At 44.9% G+C, this 21232-nt stretch overlaps 1 protein-coding gene across 1 annotated transcript in view; it reads right to left on the bottom strand.

Moving 5' to 3' along the window:
* Nucleotides 1–12935, bottom strand: part of CDK7 (cyclin dependent kinase 7) — a 33521-nt gene extending 20586 nt beyond the window's left edge. Inside the window, exons 1-3 of the mRNA XM_068271804.1 lie at nucleotides 12588–12935; nucleotides 10156–10215; nucleotides 6894–6927 (exon numbers count right to left, since the gene is read on the bottom strand). Coding sequence (XP_068127905.1) covers nucleotides 6894–6927; nucleotides 10156–10215; nucleotides 12588–12674 — 181 coding nt within the window. The 5' untranslated portion in view covers nucleotides 12675–12935. The remainder of the gene's footprint in view (nucleotides 1–6893; nucleotides 6928–10155; nucleotides 10216–12587) is intronic.
* Between the last annotated feature and the right edge of the window lie 8297 nt (nucleotides 12936–21232).

Genomic DNA, 21232 nt, shown 5'->3' with positions numbered 1-21232 from the left:
AAATCAGCCATAAATGATTTTTCTCCTATGTAGCTGTCACTTACAGTAGGTAGTAGAAATCTGACGGAACTGGCAGGTTTTGGATTAGTCCATCCCCTCACGGGGGATTTTTAATATGGTGTTAATTTTTTACAAAAGCAATCCCTGGAAGAGATCTATACAAAGATGCTGGCTGGCCCTCCTACCCATTTGCACACTATTTTGCAAGATGGACGTAGCGAGCGAGATATACAAGCTGTATAATTTATTTCCTTGGAAACAATACATATTGCCTGGCTGTCCTGCTGATCCTCTGCATTTAATACTTTAGCCATAGGCCCTGAACAAGCATGCAGATGCTCTGATTAAAGTCTGGCTGAAGAATGAATGGTACAATATTTTCCTCAGATGTGAAGATTTGATCAGATTTATTACAGTCAAATTGTACAGAAAGTCTATGGTCTACTGGAATACAGAATTTTGTTGATTGGACTATTGGATTTTATAATCGTATCTGAAGACAGTTCCTTATGGAAAAGTTTATGCAAACAATCCATAATAACCTTTCTATCTATCTATCTATCTATCTATCTATCTATCTACAGGATCTTCTCAAAAAATTAGCATATTGTGATAAAGTTCATTATTTTCTGTAATGTACTGATAAACATTAGACTTTCATATATTTTAGATTCAAATACACACAACTGAAGTAGTTCAAGCCTTTTATTGTTTTAATATTGATGATTTTGGCATACAGCTCATGAAAACCCAAATTTCCTATCTCAAAAAATTGGCATATTTCATCCGACCAATAAAAGAAAAGTGTTTTTAAAACAAAAAAAAAAAAGAGTCAACCTTCAAATAATTATGTTCAGTTATGCACTCAATACTTGGCCGGGAATCCTTTTGCAGAAATGACTGCTTCAATGCGGCGTGGCATGGAGGCAATCAGCCTGTGGCACTGCCCAGGTGTTATGGAGGCCCAGGATGCTTCGATAGCGGAACACTTTTCTTTTATCAGTCGGATGAAATATGCTAATTTTTTGAGATAGGAATTTTGGGTTTTCATGAGCTGTATGCCAAAATCATCAATATTAAAAAACAATAAAAGGCTTGAACTACTTCAGTTGTGTATATTTGAATCTAAAATATATGAAAGTCTAATGTTTATCAGTACATTACAGAAAATAATGAACTTTATCACAATATTACCCATTCATGTCAATGGAAATAAAAAATGTAAAAGGCTGCCATTCTCACAGTAATCAAGCCAGAGTCCCCACACTTGGCACAGTTGGTCACTTGGTGAAAGAGGTTACAAATCCAGGAAAAGTGGGCGGAACATAAAACAGCCAATCAAATTTCAGCCAATCATTTTAAATGGAAAACTGTAAACTGCAGTCATTCTGAGACTGTTAATCGTAGGGTTCTCCAGGGCCGGCCTTAGGTTTCACAGCGCCCTGAGCGAAACCTGATGTTTGTGCTCCCCTTCATCCTCTTCACGCATCGCATGCGCGCACACACACGCACTCACACACAAGCCCATATGCAATTCATCTTTTCTCCTGAGATATCTCCTAGGACAGTGGTTCCCAACTTTGACGTCATGACACATCACGCAAAATGCTCAGATCTCTGTGACACGTCACATATGTATAATAGGAAAAATACCATTAATAACCACGAATGGATGGAAAGAGAGCATTAATCCCCCCCCCCCCCCATTTAGAATGATAGCACAGCACCAACAATTTGCACCACGCGTTATAGCAGCAGTGCGCCCCCCCAAAAAAACGCCCCCGATCTCACGTGTAGGTGCCCTCAATATATGTTGCCAAGCATAGGTGCCCCCAGTATAGGAAGTCCGTTAAAGGTCTCCATCGCCCCCATAGGTAGCCAGGCGCAGGAGCCTTCAGTATAGGTAGCCATGTGTTGGTGCACTCAGTAAAGGTAGCCAGCTATAGGTGCCGCCAGTATAGGAAATCAGGTGTAGGTGCCCTCAATATAGGTAACCAGCTATTAGGCACCCCCTTGGACGCTGGCGCCCTGAGCGACCGCTCTGGTCGCACAGGTCAAAGGCCGGCTATGGGGTTCTCAAACTTGGCACACTTGGTCACTGGGTGAATGAGATTAAGATTCAAGAAAGTGGGTGGAGCCTACAACAGCCAATCAAAAAATTCACCTATTGATTTTCAAGGGGAATATTTAAACTGCTGCTATTCTTACACTGTTAATGGCAGAGGTTTCAAACTTGCTACAGTCGGTCATTGGGTGACTGGGGCCCAAATTCACTAATGGGGTGGGGCCACAAACAGCCAATCAGATTTCTTTGGTAGATAAACTGCTTCCATTCACACATTTTTGATGCCAGTAACCTAAACGCTCACAAACTTGGTTATTGAGTGACTGTGTGTCAAGGTTTCAAAAAGTGGCGGAGCCAAAAACAAATTTTACTGAGAAAATATAAACTGCAGCCATTCTTACACCGTTAATGGCAGGGTTCTCAAACTTTGATCAGTTGGTTACTGGGTGAATGAGATTAAGATTTTGGAAGGTGGGTGGAGCCTACAACAGCCAATAAAAATTCACCTAATGACTGTGTCCAGGTTACAACAAGTGTGCGGAGCCAAAACCAAATTTCATTGGGAAAATATAAACTGCAGCCCTTCTTACACTGTTTATGGCAGGGTTCCCAAACTTTGCAAAGATGGTCACTGGGTAACAGAGTAATATTCAGGGAAGTGGGTGGAGATTATAATAGCCAATCAAAATTCACCTGTTGATTTTCAAGGGGAATATTCAAATTGCTGCCATTTTTACACTGTTAATAGCAGATGCCTCAAACCTGCTACAGTTGGTCATTGGGTGACTGGGGTTCAAATGCTGGAGAGGGGCAGAGGCACAAATAGCCAATCTGATTTGTTTAATTTCTATAGGAATATACAAATTATTGATGCCAAGGACTCCAAAGCTCATAAACTTGGTCATTGAGCGTGTGTGTCAGGGTTAGAAAAAGTGGGCGGAGCCAACACCAGTCAAATACACGAGCAATGCTGGGTCATCAGTGGGTGGAGACAAATACAAATTTCACTGGGAAAATGTAAACTGCAGCCATTCTTAGACTGTTAATGGCAGGGTTTTAAAACTTGCCACACTTGGTCACTGGGTGACTGGGATTAATATTCAGAAAAGTGGGTGGAGCCTACAAAAGTGAATCAAACTTCACCTATTGCTTTTCAAGGGGAATATTTAATTGCTACCATTCTCGCACTTTTAATGGCACAGGCCTCAAACCTGGTACAGTTGGTCATTGGGTGACTGGGGTTCAAATTCAGAAAAGTGGGTGGAGCCACAGCCAATCAGATTTTTTCATTTGAATGCAAATTATTATTATTATTATTATTATTATTAATTTGCAAATTATTAAAGAAGGCAAAGCTCACAAACTTGGTCATTGAGTCATTTTGTGTAAGGGTTAGAACACCAGCCAAATACATACCTGGGCAACGCCGGGCAATCAGCTAGTTACTTATAATAACACAAATCTGATGGAATGATAGTATTTGAGGAAAATATTGTATCAGTAACTGGCACCTTAAAGGACAACTGTAGTGAGAACAATATGGAGGCTGCCATATGTATTGCCTTTCAAACAATGTCAGTTGCCTGGCAGCCCTGCTGATCTATTTCGCCGCAGTAGTGTCTGAATAAAACCAGAAACATGCATGCAGCTAATCTTGTCGGGTCTGACAGTGTCAGAAACACCTGATCTGCTGCATGCTTGTTCTGGGTCTATGGCTACAAGTATTAGAGGCAGAGGGATCAGCACAATGCTAGGCAACTAGTATGGTTTAAAAGGAAATAAATATGGCAGCCTCCTTTACCCCTTACTTCAGTTGTCCTATAAAGAGACTATAAAGTCTAAGACACTTTGCACATAGAAAATCGTTTATAACTTTTTGTGCTAAGTGTTTTTAGTTCAACTCCTCAATGATTATAAAGCACAGAAACTTGACAAAACCACTGCATTACCAACCTACCAATCTACACTTGGTAACGGCCATTATAGTATTTTGGAGAAAAAGATAACTTGCAACATAAAACACATCAAGAGGCTTTGAACTTGTTCGCAAGCTGCACGTTGCTACACAGCACCATCTAGTGGCCACACATGCATTTACAGGACCAGTTGTGAAATCCAAAGCCAATTTTGTTGCATCATAAATAGTCTGTTTATTTAACATGACCACAGGTTGTAAAATGAGACTTTACTGGCAAGCTAACCAAAACAAAGATGAACATTAAGGCTCACTTGACCAGATGTCCTTTGTTCCAGATCACTCCATTATAAATGCTTTATCATACATACACAATTATTTGTATTACCAGTATACACAATGACTAGTAGACCCAAACCCGTTTAAAAAACGGGCTCTAGGTCTTTTTCTTTCTTTTGCCGCCGCCAGTGCGCATACCCGCCCACCTCGCTCCCTGGTCCCGTCCAGCTGTCAGTTACTGCGCACATGCGCAGTAGGTAAATAACAGGGACGCAGGGGTTTTATAGTATAGGATTACCTACATACACAAGCTTTGCCATGGGCTGATAAACAGAACACTGTATCACACTGTTTTGGATTCAAACAGCAAATAATGTATTAACATTTCTACTTGTCCAACTAAATGCTGCAACCAGTTTACCAAATGAGGCTTCTGGAATCACCAATATAAATTTAGCAGAAACAGACCAGTGCTGAAAGAATCTCCTGCAATTTCAGGTCATTAGCCTGTACACACCGGATGCACTGCACTGTGATTATAGAATCGCATGCTTTCCTGAAAATAAAGCAAATCGCGAGGCTTTACACAGTGGTGAGATGCGATTTTTTTATTTTCATAAAGGCTTTACTATATCTTGCATGTAATTTTAAATTAGGCCCTAAGGCCCCTTATACACTAGCAGGGTAAAAATGCATAGCACTACCCTATTTTACTGCAAGAGCAATAATAATAATATTTTAATTTTAATTTTAATAATATTTTTTTTTTTTAAAGCTGTCCAGAGAAGGAGCCTCTCGCACTGATTGTGGAAGGGAGTTCCATAGAGTAGGGGCTGCATAGGAAAAGGCCCGAGCACCAAATGTTAGGTGTATCCTGGGAATAACCAGCTTCATCTTGTTGGCAGTGCGAAGGGTGCATGGAGTGGCATGTATTTAGGTCCCATGTGGTTTAGAGCCTTGAATGTTAGCAGGCAGATCTTAGAGTTATCAGGCAAATTTAACAAAAGAAGCCCTACTTACCTGGGGCTTCCTCCAGCCCCAAGCATGTCCCTCGCCGCAGCCGTTCGCCGCAGCTCTGTCCCGCTCCCCGGTGATGACGTCAGGCTGACTTCCAGGTCGGCCTGTACTTCGCCTGCACGAGCGGCGCTGTCAATCACCGCCACATGGACCGGAGCTGACTGCGCAGGCACAGTAGTTCTACGCCGTTCGCTCCGGTCCACGTGTCAGTGATTGACAGTGCCGCTCGCGCAGGCGCAGTACAGGCCGACCTGACGTCATCACCGCGGACTGGGACGGAGCTGTGGCGAACGACTGCGGGCAGAGCTGCGGCGAGGGACATGCTGGGAGCTTGAGGCTGGAGGAAGCTCTGGGTAAGTAGCGCTTATTTTGATAAATTTGCCTGATAACTCCCTTAAAATTGATTCACGATTTTACTGGCAACCAGTGAAGGAGTTTGCAGTACTGGGGTGATGTGTGAGCTGCGGGGGCATTGGCTAGGAGTCTGGCTGCTGCATTCTGTACTAGTTGTACGTGGCGCAGAACTTTATCTGTAGATCCGATGAACAGGGCGTTGCAGTAGTCCAGGAGGGAGGATACAAATGCATGAACCAGGGCAGGTAGGTCTTCAGCTGGGATAAGGTCTCAATCACACTAAGGGCGTTTTTGCCCTTTTTTCAAGCACATGCGATTTTCAAAGTCGCCCTAAGAACGCTTGTGCAATGATTCTCTATGAGAGCGTTCACACCTAAATGGTTTGTTTCCAATGCGCTCAGAAAAGCACTGCCTGTACCATTTTTGAGGTGATTTTGCCTCAATGGAAGGTATAGGAAAAATGCAAAACGCTCACGAAATCACTTTGTGCAGCAATTGTGTGAGCGTTTAAGAATAAATACATTGTATTTATTCTTTTTGGGGTCAAAGAGTTCACTTCCTGACTTGAGTCAGGGAGTGGGGGAAAAAAAAAAAATCACTCTGAAAAAGCACTTATAAAAAGTGCTAAAAAAATAAAATAAAAAACACAGCGTGCAGTGATGTGCCGGGAGGCGCAAATAATAATAATTAAAAAAAAATTATTAAAAAAAAAAATAATAATCAGAAAACGCATGCGTTTGCACTTTCAATTTTAGATATGAACAAAGCCTCAGAGCAGACATTTCTGACTGAAGTCTGAGTGGGTAAGCTGCATGCTTGTTTCAGGTAGGGGATTCAGATACTACTGTATCAAAAAGGATCAGCTTAAAAGGGAATAAATATGGCAGCCAGCATAACCCTCTCACTGCAGGTGTACTTTAAAGTGAGAAGCACACATGGGAATTGCCATTGTAGGCATTTCCACAGCGGATTCTTGCCTGGTTGTTGTGCCAGCCCCTCCCCTTCATCCCTCTTGAATCACTGAGTATACAGGTCAGGAGTTCTAACAAACTCAGGTGGCTTGTTGCAGCTGTCTGGCCCACTCACTACTGAAGCTAGGACGGACCACTGCCATGTTTAAAATTAAAATAAAGATGGCAGCGCCCACAGACCTCTCAAATCAAGAATGCTTTAGAAGGGAACTGCAGAGAGGAAAGTCTTTCTTCCCAACTCCTGCATTACATAACAGCATGTGCAGATTCAGATAGCATTATAAAAACTTACCATCGTTTGCTTCTGCTCTGTGGCCCAATTTAATCTTCAGGAGAGAAGAGAAATAAGGATCAGCCATTTCTTGTAAGAGTGTCAGTGTCATTAGTATTCACTTAAAAAGATCCACTCAAGATAAAATCCTTCTATGTAATAATGTTTCTACAGAACACATACACTTACAACATGAAGGCATTAACCACTTCAGCCTACAGTGTTTCACCTAATGAATCCAAGCAACTGTCACCTCACATTCATTCGCCAATACCTTTATCACTACTTATCACACTGAAATAATCTATATGTTGTTTTTTTCCACCACCATTTAGGCTTTCTTTGGGTGGTACATTTTGCTAAGAATTATTTTATTCTAAATCCATTTTAAAACAGAAAGATTAAAAGACAGAAATGGGAAAAATATATTTCTCAGTTTTTGGCCATTATAGTTTGAAATTAATACATGCTACCGTAGTTAAAACCCATGTATTTTATTTGCCCATTTGTCCCGGTTATTACACCGTTTAAATGATGTCCCTATCACAATGTATGGCGCCGATATTTTATTTGGAAATAAAGGTGCATTTTTTCAGTTTTGCGTGCATCACCTGTTACAAGCCCATAATTTAAAAAAAAATAACCGTAATATACCTTACTACATATATATTAGAAAAGTTTAGTCCCTGACTTTTTTGGGGTTTTTTTTTTACAAAAAAAAAAAAAGTTTGTGTAGCTAATGAGGAGTGTGGGAGGTAAGGGACTAATTTGAACAATAAAATAAAAAAATAAAAAAAATAAAAATGTATCTGGAAATTTTTTTATTTCCAGATGTAATTTTAGAATTTGGCCACAAGATGCCCTCGGAGCTAACTTCTGCACACGTAGTATTACTACACAAGTGGAAGTAAAGCGTGGATGGGGCAGAAGAGAATTTTTCTGAAAGATGGAGCCGTTTCACTGACGGTGTCGATCTTTCATGCGGGGACTTAGATCAAAGAATGGGAACTGTGTTCCCATTCATTAATCTCCGGGCTAACGGAAGGCAAGCGGGAGCACGCGTGCAGGGCTCGGCGGCAGCAGGGAAGGCTATCTGGACTGTTATATCCGTGGTTAAATAGTTAAATAAGCCCCAAACTGCTGCCTGATCACCATTTTTAATTAATAAAAACTCAGGCCAAATTCACAGTGAGAGGTTGCGTTGTGACGTTAATGTCGCAACACAAAATTACAATGCAACAAAAAAGCGGTAACGCAAATAACGCTGCGTTAACGTCACATACAGTAGGTATGGTGAAGCATACAGGCACTGAAAATTATACTTCCCTAGATCTGTTAACGTGTATATTTAAACGTAACGCACTGCAGCAGTGCGTTACCATAACTATTTACATAACAGTGCAGTAAATAGCGTTATATGATTTTATAACACAAGACCATAATGTCCCACTGTGAACCTAGCTTTTGCGGCTGATCGACCACCAGATTATTATAATTGGATGAAAATCGGTGCCGCCAAGTGTATGCCCGAACCATGCAACCAATGCCAAGGCCAAAATTGGTCGCATTAATCGGTTGGACATGCTGCAAGATGTCGGGCCGACTTGCTCGATCGGGTACGCGGCGGGTACGCGGCGGTAACGACAAGCGATAAAGAGACGAGCAACGGAACCTCTGACGCTGTCTGCTCTGATGTTAGCTATCTCCCCCCGGTTCACAATATACATTACCTGTCTACTGCCTCCACTTGCTCTGGGCTTCCTCCGTTGTCCATACACGCACGCCCAACGTGGCTGCCTAGTAAGGGCGCGTGTGTGATGTCAGACGTCACACACGCGCCGACGTTACTAGGCAACCACATGGCGAGCATGTATGGGAAGCGGAGGGAGCCCGGAGCAAGGGGAGGCCACGGACAGGTAATGTATAGTGTGAACTGGGCTCCGGGGGGGCATAGCAAACAGAGCAGACAGCATCAGGTCGGCAAGGAGGTTGGATGAGGTGCCACTGGGACGATTCCTGATAGATTTCAGCATGAGGTGTATGGGCAGCTGACAGATCTCTCTCTAATCAGATACGATCAGAGAGAGATTCGTCGACTTGGTCGAATCTGCCCATCATCGTTAGATGTATGGCTACCATTGATTTGATAAGTAATTTATAACAACTTTAAGTACTAAGAACAATGGGAACAGGGATAGAAATTAGCAAAGGAAACATCTGTTCCAGATGGCTTCCCTGGTAGAGCAATCTCACAGTGAAATTACAAATTATTATAAATGCTCATCTGTGAGGTATTCTCATTATGGCTAATTATTTTAACAAGCACAGCACTGAACTCTCAGATATGTGAAATTATATTTTATGTAAAATAATGACCCTTCTGCTGCCGCTGCGTAGCCTTCATGTTTTAAATCTGTATTGACAATTCATTGCACGCAGAAGCAATCTTTTTCCCCACTTAAGAGTCACTTTAACCCTTTAGCAGCCAAGCTTGCAAGTGCTTCAGGCCAATTTATTTTAGCAATTTTTTTTTTCTTATTTGTCACATTTCCTTGCTACTAATTAGTACTGCTGTAATGTGTATTTATTGCCACTACTTACTAGGAGGCAGTGTGATACAATATGGCCTGGTGCACACCAAAAACCGCTAGCAGATCCGCAAAATGCTAGCAGATTTTGAAACGCTTTTTCTTATTTTTCTGTAGCGTTTCAGCTAACATTTTGCGGTTTTGTGAAGCGTTTTTGGTGTAGTAGATTTCAGATATTGTTACAGTAAAGCGGTTACTGAACAGCTTCTGTAACAAAACCGCCTGCAAAACCACTCTGAACTGCCGTTTTTCAGAGCGGTTTGCGGTTTTCCTATACTTAACATTGAGGCAGAAACGCATCCGCAATCCAAAATCTGCAGCAGCCCGGGAGTATGCATTTCTGCAAAACACCTCCTGCTCTGGTGTGCACCAGCCCATTGAAATACATTACCCTAGCGGATCCGCAGCCGAAAGCGGATCGCAAACCGCAGCAGAACCGCTCTGGTGTGCACTAGACCTAACAGAGGACTTCTGCTTTTAGTTTCTACAGCCTCTGCTAGCAGAGAGACGTCAAAGCATTCGAAGAATTTACCGCACAAAGAGTTCTACCGACTGAGGTCAAAAGCAATGCACTTATCTCAAACAAGAGGATTCCTTTGAAGCTGCTAATGCGTTAGAGACACCGTAGTGACATATAGTAAAACCTAGTAAAATATTCAGGATACACCAAAATGTTACTAAAAATTCAAACCAACCTTTTTGATAGCAACTATTTTATCGGTGTTCTTATCTCTTGCTTTATAGACTGTAGCAAACTAGGAGAGAAAAGGAAAGCACATCTTTTAATTAGTAAACAATAGCTCTGAAACACATCAGCATTATGCTCTCACTTACACTCAGCTTGCTGGGTAATCTAACGCTGGGTGCTTAAAGTCCTACGCTATAGAGTCAGATTAATCCATGCCATGCACTGATGAGGATCAACCAATCTGAAACAGTCTTTATGCCTGTCGGAATATTGTGGCTCTGTACAATTAACAAGCTGACATCATTGCATTCCAGCGGTTCTGGAGGTGTGGCTAGCTTACACGGACAACAATGCAGTGATGCATTGTGGGTGACATCATATGCTCACTCTAACCTGAATTATTGCAAATACCTTCTGTTTTAAGAAGGCAAACTTTTGTTTTGAATAACATTTTAGTAAGGAGGCTTTTTGGCCCATTGTAGCCCCTTACACACTTATCGGAGTTCTGATTCACCAGCTTGCTGGGCACTCTGTAACACTAATTTCATAAGTCAGTCTGGGAATATGGGCAGTCACAGGTGTGTAGCAGAACTCATGAAGAAACATGTGACCAGGAGAAGCAGTCAGTCATGTGGAAACCATTCTGAGTTGATGCAGGATTATGCAAACTCTCTATGCAAATGTAAGCAGCTTGAAAATTGACCAAATTACTTGTGCCAAGATGGATTTTCGATTAGTCTGTTTTATTATATACATGTATTATATACATGACCTTGCGAAATCTGCATAATCCTGCGTGAACTTATTTGTTTATTATTAGCATTTCATTGACCAGATATGATCAAGTGATCGATTTCTATACGTGCCAATACACTGTTCGATATGCAGCACTGATACCCCGTAGATTCAATCATGATGATCGGTTCTGGAAGAGATTGATGCTGCATCGTGGCTGCTTGATCATCATTTCCGACAGAAATAAACCAATTCTGGCATGCCCGAAAGGGCTTGGACGGGTGTGCGGCAGTAACGGTGTTCAATTTATCCAAGGTATGTGTAAGTCTCGCCCTACCCGTGCAATGCTGAAGGCTCACCTTGTATGCTGGTGTGCCTTCTCCTGCGTTCTACGCCTTCTCTTCATCACCATCATACGCCTGTACCACATGACCCTACCATCTGTACCATGTGACCCCTGCCACCTGTACTGATGTGGTACGGGCTACAACAGAACACAGGAGGAATCACAAGCTGACAGGTGAACCAGGAAAACTCTGCCCAACCTGGGGAGGCTCGCATAACATAGGGGGAAACCTGGGTGCCTGGCAGGCAAAGGCCCAGTGTAAGGGCAGCTAAAAGATCCCTCTCTAATCAGATATAATCAGAGAAGGATCTGTTGGTCGATCTGGTGGCCATCAAGTAAGTGTATGGTCACCTTCAGCCTCTGATTTGCAGTGATCACTTCCTGCTTTACCTTATACAGAAGTGACATATGACCACCTCCTTACAAACATATCACCTGATGACAGGGATCATAATCCTTTTATGACTTCTGCTGCATACAATACAATACAATACAATACAATACTCTACGCTGTGCAGCTGCACTCATACACAGGATGCAGCCAGGAGCAATAGTTGATGTTAAGGTCGAATACTGTCAAGAGGGTCTCAGCCGAGGAACGGAGGGGTATAGAAAGAGTGGGGAAGCCTCCGGGGGCTAGTCTACTTTAGGTGACCCAACAGGAATCTTCATAGGGTACAGTTCTCTAATCACAATACCCTCTTACAGCACACAACATTGTGATTGGCGGAATGAAACCTTGCAGTCTGAGATGGTGTTATCCACAGCGTAATTTGCCTATGAGGGTTTCTGCTGGTTCCTCCACTGTAGACTAGCGCCAGCCTCTCTGGACCATTCAGTAGATCCACTACTGCAGTGAACATGTAGCTCTGTTTTTATGACTTCAAGTATCAAACATCAGATGGGAACCTGTATAATAATATAATTTATGCTTCATCTCACAGGATTTGGAAATACGTTCACATTTGTCTGGATAGCCTATATGACTTAACAGTAGAACAGAAGTGCCAGCATGTCTAGGCATATTTCCCAACTGTCCCTCTTGTGCAGGGACAGTCCCTCTTTAGGAACCCTGTCCCTCTTCCCTCCTTATTTCTCCCTCTTTCAGGAAGATGTCCCTCTTTCTATGTAAATATATATATATATATTTTTCTCATGAAATCTTTATGGTATGCATGGCTAGGAGTGTGGCAGGGGCGTGATCAAGGGTGTGGCTTAAGTGTCCCTCTTTGTCATCTCAAAAAGTTGGGAGGTATGTGATAGGCACCACTTGTCATTGTTCCTGGCAGTGACTGGATGTTTCCTCTCATATATAGGCCATACAGGGTTCTGCTGGCAGGGTTGCTACAAGCACTTACCTGCCCCTCTCCCAGGAACTCCAGCTTCTCGTACTGCTTAGCCCGAGACTTCACCTCTATCCCTCCAGCTCCTACCACCTCCATCATCCCAGCCTCCACCTGCCTGACAACACCGGCATTTAACGCTAAGCTCCGCCCCCCGCTGCACTTCCGTCAGCGGCAAGAGCACCAGTGTAACGAACGCCAGCCCAGCAGAATCGGGAGGCTGGGCGCCATTTTTCTGACGATTTTAAACATAGCGTAGCTGGTTCATTCGCAGAGACGCTCAGCTCTCCAGCCCCATGAACAGGGGACAGCTATGCGTCGCGGCAGCGATCACTCTAGTGTTCTGAGAGGCTTAGCGAGAAGCTGCAAGTACCACTTCCGGGTCTGCGGCCACATGGGTGGCCATGTGGAGAAGCTGCAGTTGTCATGGTTACAAACGGTCAAAGATGCTGTGTTTAGATGCTTGAAGATTCAACAGCGCAGATAATGAATGTCATTATCTCTGCAGAAGAAGGATTCCTCGCTGCTTAGGAACAAGCTGGCATCAGTTCTGTTCAGCCAAATGCACCCAGACCTGCTCTCCTCAGTCTCCCTCTTCTAGAGGTTATGAAATCAAAAGTGACCATACACTGTCTAGTACTGTTTTGTTAGCAGATTTATTTTTTCAAATCAATGAAAAATAAAATCAGCTGACATTTAAAGTGTTACTGCACTGAAGATTAAAAAAAGTTTGACACCTATGGAAAGAAGGTTTTGGATCTTGTACAGCCTTTCCAAGCTTCGCTTGGTCTTCTTGTTCCAGCACTATCACCTTGCGAAGACAGGCGGTTCCTTACTGCACATGCGTTCACTCGTTCATTACAGAGCTGCCAGTCTTTAGAAGTGTTTGGAGATGCAAGCGTTTCCAAGAGCCCCTGGCGGCGATACATTTGAGGGACAGCGCACACCAAAAACCTCTAGAAGATCTCCAAAATGCTAGGTTTTTGAAGCAGATTTTCTGAGCGATTCTTTAGAGAGATTAAACATGCCCATGGGCGTCCGTACATATGGCAAAACCGGGCATCTGCCCGAGCCTGGCCGCCCGCTGCCCCACCCCTGGCCGCATGCCCATGCAGCCAGAAGGAGAGGAACAGCGCAGAGAAGAGAGAGAGCTATGGGCACAGTGGGGAAGGGCGGACGTCTCCCCCCCCCCCTTCCCTCACCTTAGGGGGTTCTCTCTCCCTCGCTGTCCCCTCCGGAATAAAGTGTGCAGCGGCTGGGCAGCGGGCGGAACTTACCTCGTCTCGCTCCTGCGCCGGAAGTTCTGGTGCCGCACTCTGGTCTGGATCAGACCAGAGTAGCGGCTAATCCATCCGGCGCGTGCGACGTGAGGAGGTAAGTTCCGCCCGCTGCCCAGCCGCTGCACACTTCATTCCGGACTCCGGAGGGGAGAGCGAGAGAGGGAGGGAGAGCCACCTAAGGTGAGTGCCCATAGCTCTCCCTCTTCTCTGCGCTGCTCCCCTCCTGCTGGGGCACACATGGCCACCTTTTCTGGGGACATATCCCCCTGCCTACATATACTGGGACATATACCCCCTGCCTACATATACTGGGACATATACCCCCTGCCTACATATACTGGGACATATACCCCCTGCCTACATATACTGGGACATATACCCCTTGCCTACATATACTGGGACATATACCCCCTGCCTACATACTGGGACATATACCTCCTGCCTACATATACTGGGACATATACCCCCTGCCTACATATACTGGGACATATACCCCCTGCCTACATATACTGGGACATATCCCCCTGGCTACATATACTGGGACATATCCCCCTGGCTACATATACTGGGACATATCCCCCTGGCTACATATACTGGGACATATACCCCTGCCTACATATACTGGGACATATCCCCCTGGCTACATATGCTGGGACATATACCCCCTGCCTACATATACTGGGACTAATACCCCCTGCCTACATATACTGGGACATATACCCCCTGCCTACATATACTGGGACATATACCCCCTGCCTACATATACTGGGACATATACCCCCTGCCTACATATACTGGGACATATACCCCCTGCCTACATATACTGGGACATATACCCCCTGCCTACATATACTGGGACATATACCCCCTGCCTACATATACTGGGACATATCCCCCTGGCTACATATACTGGGACATATCCTACTGGCTACATATACTGGGACATATACCCCCTGCCTACATATACTGGGACATATCCCCCTGGCTACATATACTGGGACCTATACCCCCTGCCTACATATACTGGGACTAATACCCCCTGCCTACATATACTGGGACATATACCCCCTGCCTACATATACTGGGACATATACCCCCTGCCTACATATACTGGGTAATATACCCCCTGCCTACATATACTTGGACATATACCCCCTGCCTACATATACTGGGACATATACCCCCTGCCTACATATACTGGGACATATCCCCCTGGCTACATATACTGGGACATATCCCCCTGGCTACATATACTGGGACATATCCCCCTGGCTACATATACTGGGACATATCCCCCTGGCTACATATACTGGGACATATACCCCCTGCCTACATATACTGGAACATATACCCCCTGCCTACATATACTGGGACATATCCCCCTGGCTACATATAATGGGACATATACCCCTGCCTACATATACTGGGACATATCCCCCTGGCTAAATATACTGGGACATATCCCCCTGGCTACATATACTGGGACATATACCCCCTGCCTACATATACTGGGACATATACCCCCTGCCTACATATACTGGGACATATACCCCCTGCCTACATATACTGGGACATATACCCCCTGCCTACATATACTGGGACATATACCCCTGCCTTCATGTACTGGGACATAACCCCCTGGCTACATATACTGGGACATATACCCCTGCCTACATATACTGGGACATATACCCCTGCCTACATATACTGGGACATATCCCCTTGGCTAAATATACTGGGACATATCCCCCTGGCTACATATACTGGGGCATATACCCCCTGCCTTCATATACTGGGACATATCCCCCTGGCTACATATACTGGGACATATCCCCCTGGCTACATATACTGGGACATATACCCCTGCCTACATATACTGGGACATATCCCCCTGGCTACTTTTTCTGGGGACATATACCCCTGCCTACATATACTGGGACATATCCCCCTGGCTACATATACTGGGACATATACCCCCTGCCTACATATACTGAGACATATACCCCCTGCCTACATATACTGGGACATATACCCCCTGGCTACATATACTGGGACATATCCCCCTGGCTACATATACTGGGACATATACCCCTGCCTACATATACTGGGACATATACCCCTGCCTACATATACTGGGACATATACCCCTGCCTACATATACTGGGGACATATACCCCTGCCTACATATACTGGGCACATATACCCCTGCCTACATATACTGGGCACATATACCCCTGCCTACATATACTGGGCACATATACCCCTGGCTACCTGTTCTGGGGACATCTCTACCCCTGGCTACCAGTTCTGGGGACATCTATACCGCTGCCCACCTATTCTGGGGACACCTATAGACCTGGGGCTACCTATTTTTGGGGAACCACTGCTGTCAGATTGAGTGTATTTTGGGGAACTGCTGCCAGGTGAGAGGTGTCTACATATTAAGGGGGCATTCTGCCTATTTATGTGAAAAGCTGTCTATTTATGTGCCTCATGACTGCTGAATTTGTCTTGTTGCGGGCCTCATGGTTACTGACTTTGTCTTGTTGGGGGCCTCATGATTTGTTGGGGGCCTCAAGATTGCTGAATTTGTCTTGTTGGGGGCCTCATGATTGCTGAATTTGTCTTGTTGGGCGCCTCATGATTGCTGAATTTGTCTTGTTGGGGGCCTCATGATTGCTCAGTTGGTCATGTTGGGGGCCTCATGATTGCTGAATTTGTCTTGATGGGGGGGGGGCTCATGATTGCTGAATTTGTCTTGTTGGGGGTCACATGATTGCTAACTGCGAGACTATGGAAAAAGCTGAATCATCATCATATGAGACAATAGCATTGAACCTACTTTTTCCGCTTTTTAAAACAGAAAATGAAACTGGGAGGTTCTAAAAAAAATGAATAATTTTTTCAGGAGTACGATGGATGAAATTGTTTATCTTCACAGTTTATTTTCAACTTAATTTTCCATAATGTTCATGTATGAGTTAAAACGTTTGTATTTAGTTTAAATTGCTGTTGGCACTTTGTGATAATAAAGTGACTTTGCAGTTTGGACACTCGACCTCCAAAAGGTTCGCTGTCCTAATCTAATGTCCCACCATTGCTTAGTTCATGTAAACTTATCTCCACCCACGACCACACCCACATTCTGGTTCATGACCACACCCATTTTTCAGCATGACGTAGCTCCATTTATTGGCGCGCGACACCAACCCAGATTTGCAGCGCGGCGCCGCCCCGCTTTTCGCTCCCCACTTTTTGCCTCCCCCTGGAAAATTTTCTGCAGGCGCCCATGAACATGCCTAGCGGTTTTTGGAGCATTTTTGTGTAGATTTCACATATTGTTACAGCACAGCTGTAACTGAACAGCTTCTGTAACAAAAACGCCTGGAAAACCGCTCTGATCTAGCGTTTCTCAGAGCGGTTTTCCACTTTCCTATACTTTAACATTGAGGCAAAAACGCCTCAGAAATCTCACAAATGCTGCAGCCCCCGAGTTTGTGGAAAAAACGAACCGCTCTGGTGTCCACCAGCCCTAAGAGAGGACAGGAAAGGCTCTAGGATATCCACAACCTTCCCTCTCCATAGGTAACTATATCACTTTTTTTTTTTTTAATTCGCTTCAGATTTACTTTAAAGTGTACCAGAGACAGATACATTTTATACATACCTGGGGCTTCCTCCAGCCCCATCCGCACGGATCGCTTCCATACAGCCATCCTCAGCCTTCTCCAGCTCCGGTACCGGGTCCCGTAACTTCAGTCGCGGCCAGTCTATGCAAGAGAAGTGTGCTCTCTATGTCTCTCTCCTGCAGCCACCGAAGAGATACGTAGAGAGTGCACTTCTCTTGAGTCAGACAGGACAGGATTGCGCAAAGGGCATGAGTGAAGATCAGGTCGCGGATCCTTCAGAGGGAGCAGCAGGACAATGTAGTGGACACAGCAGACACCTAGGTACCTGATAGACTACGGAGAGGAAGAAAAATCTCCTATCTTCACCTTCCTACTTACCCCTATCTCATCTCTCACTCCAACCCCACATTGCTTCTGTCCCTTACCTAGCTCTCCATCACTTTGGTGTCCTTCCATCTCATGCTACCTTTCCTGACCCACACCTACCAACCCCTTACCTATCCCTCCACCCCTATATCATCTCTCCTCCACTAGAGATGGCCCGAACCTCCGATTTTCGGTTTGCGAACCTCCAGCGAAAGTTCGGTTCGCGCAAACTTTCGCAAACCGCAATAGACTTCAATGGGGAGGCAAACTTTGAAAACTAGAAAAATTTATGCTGGCCTCAAAAGAGATGGAAAAAATGTTTCAAGGGGTCTAATACCTGGAGGGGGGCATGGCCGAGTGGGATACATGCCAAAAGTCCCGGGGAAAAATCTGGATTTGACACAAAGCAGCGTTTTAAGGGCAGAAATCACATTGCATGCTAAATTGCAGGCCTAAAGTGCTTTAAAACATCTTGCATGTGTATACATCAATCAGGGAGTGTAGAGTACTGATTCACACTGACACACGAAACTCACTGTGTAACGCACCGCAAACAGCTGTTTGCATAGTGACGGCCGTGCTGGACTGGTGCGCACCATAGCGAGATTGCTCTTCCTCACTCAGTGATGTCAGGTACTGTCTGACTGCCTTATCAACTTTCAACGGTTCTTTCTCTACCACGTCCCGAGGTAGTGACCAAAAATAACAATACAGGACTTTCGAGGCCCTGCTGTATATGAGATGAATCAACTTTAAATCCTTTAACGAGAATCTGTTATGGAGGGCAAGTCTGCCATCCATTCAAGTGAAAGGTATGCACTGACTTGAACAATACAATGTGCAGTCACACAGGTGCAGTTAACAGGTATGCACAGAGTGGTATATCACACTGCGTGCACTCACGTAGGTAGGTGGGTGCACTGAACACAACAGGTAGGTATATGCAGTGATTGGTATTACAATGTGCACCTGTCACACACAGACAGGTAGCGGACAGGCACAGTGACACTGCGTGCGCTCACGTAGGTAGGTGGGTGCACTGTGAACAACAGGTAGGTAGGTATATGCAGTACTGGGCATTACAATGTGCACCTGTCACAGACAGGTAACAGACAGGCACAGTGACACTGCGTGCGCTCACGTAGGTAGGTGGGTGCACTGTGAACAACAGGTAGGTAGGTATATGCAGTACTGGGTATTACAATGTGCAGCTGCCTGTCACACACAGGTAGTCACTGAATGTGCTGGGCCTGGCTGGCAGTGGCACACACACAGTATGAATTAGCAAGGCTGTCTATGCAACACAAGTGTCAGTGGGACGGACACACACACACACACAAAATAGATCACAAGAACAAGATTAGCTCTCAAAAGAGCTGTTGTGGGGTGCTTTTTTAGCAATATGAATCAGCAAGGAGCAAGCAAAAAAGCCTACAAGAGCCTAACTAATCTTTCCCTATGAGTCTGCTCTGTCTGCGGCAGCTGTCCCTTCTCCATTTATTGCAGGCACACGAGTGAGTATAATGGCCGGCAGTGCCTGCCTTTTATAAGGGTGGGAGTGGCTCCAGGAGGGAGTGTAGACTGATTGGCTACAATGTGCCTGCTGACTGTGATGTAGAGGGTCAAAGTTGACCCTAATGGTGCACTATGGGGGCAAACCGAACTTTTGAAAAAGTTTGCGGTTCTCCGCGGTCGCGAACCACGGATGTTCACCGTCAACCGTTCGGGCCATCTCTATCCTCCACATCCTCTATCCACCTAATCTTCTATCCCATATGTCTCCTCTCCTGACTCCTACCTATTGTTATACAACACATCCCCTCTCCTGACTGGCTCTCCTCACACACCCATTATCTACAAAGAGGCGCACAAAATTCTGTCCCGTATGCCTATCATGAGTATATTGGCAAACATTTGCCGGTCCCCATGCGCCTCTTACTCTATCCCTGCTTAGAGTTTCTTCCCTGGCTCTGCTGAAGTAAGTGTAAGAGTGAGTGAGTGTATATATGTGTACTTGCTGCTGTAAGGGTAACACTCTCATATGGCAACAAATGCAGGTGACACAGGCTTCATTAAAGTGTATCTGAGATGAGAATAAAAGCCTTTATACTTACCTGGAGCTCCCTCATCATCCTCCTGGGCCACCCTATTGTCAGCTGGGCGGCCCGGTGTTTCTTCCAGTCAGCTCAGTCATGCTTTGCTGTATATACATGGCTCAACTGCGAGCCCCATTTCACTCCCGTTGCCTTGAGCGTTTTGCACCTACTGTGCAGGTGCTAAGCACTCTACCGTAGGAGATGGGAGCCCAGATGGGCCACGCATGCACAGTGAGGGGGATTCGCAGCGATTGGAAGAAGAGACCTGGCCGACCAGCTGATTATTGAAGTGGCCTGGGAGGATGGTAAGGGAGCCAACGCCCTAAAGGGTGCTGAAGGAAGCCCCAGGTGTGTATAAATGCTTTAATACTTTTTATATCGGGTTTCCTTTAAAGGACAACTGAAGTGAGAAGAATGTGAAGGCTGCCATGCTTATTTCCTTTTAAACGATACCAAATGCCTGGCATCGTGCTGATCTATTTGTTTGCAGTAGTGTCTGAATTGTTTTTAATCACAAAACCGATCTGTGATCACAGGGTCAGGAGCCAATGAAACCTGACCGAGGAATGGAGCTCTGTTGTCAGAGTGACAGGAGAGTGAGCTCGGCAAGAACGATGGGAATGGTTGGTGCGCATGATCACGGAAGTTGAAATCTACGTCTTGGCAGGAATAAGTGTTCGCTAACAGGGCATAGATTTCAACTGCGGTCGTCCCAAAAAGGTTAAGAAAGGAGATGCGGATTCTTAAATGACTTCCAATGCGAGAAATATTAAACAGATTTTACTTACCTGGGGCTTCTTCCAGCCCCTAGTGGCCCGGGTCCTCCCTGTTCCGATTGGCCGCCGGTAAAGATAGGGAGCCCGCCTGTGGGTTGGCTCTTCTGTGCCCACATCATCTGGCACAGTAATTGTGCGCAGGCACAGATGACCCAACCTGCTACCAGCAGGACAATGTGGAGGGCTGGGGCTGCGGCGTGGGACTGAGACTGCTGCTAGGGGCTGGAGGAAGCCCCAGGTGAGTATAATCTGTTTAATATTTCTCGCATCAGAAGTCCTTTACATTGTTTGTACAAGTCCAGTATTGGCCTGTGTAAAAACCTCATGCTTTCAGATGGTCAGTGTCCTGTGATTTCTCCAATAACTTGTAGTTTTATTATTTTTAGCACATACAGATTACTCAGATTTATCTTCGTTTTACTTTGAACTCTGTATTTTGACAGATGCCCAAGTAAAACATTTGAGAACCATTTAAGAAAGAAAAAGGATTACAAACAAGAAAATGACTAAATA

The sequence above is a fragment of the Hyperolius riggenbachi genome, chromosome 1 (assembly GCF_040937935.1).
Source record: "Hyperolius riggenbachi isolate aHypRig1 chromosome 1, aHypRig1.pri, whole genome shotgun sequence".
Lineage (NCBI taxonomy): Eukaryota > Metazoa > Chordata > Amphibia > Anura > Hyperoliidae > Hyperolius > Hyperolius riggenbachi.
The sequence above is the reverse complement of the archived record's forward strand: the minus strand, read 5'-3'. Positions and strand labels throughout refer to the sequence as shown.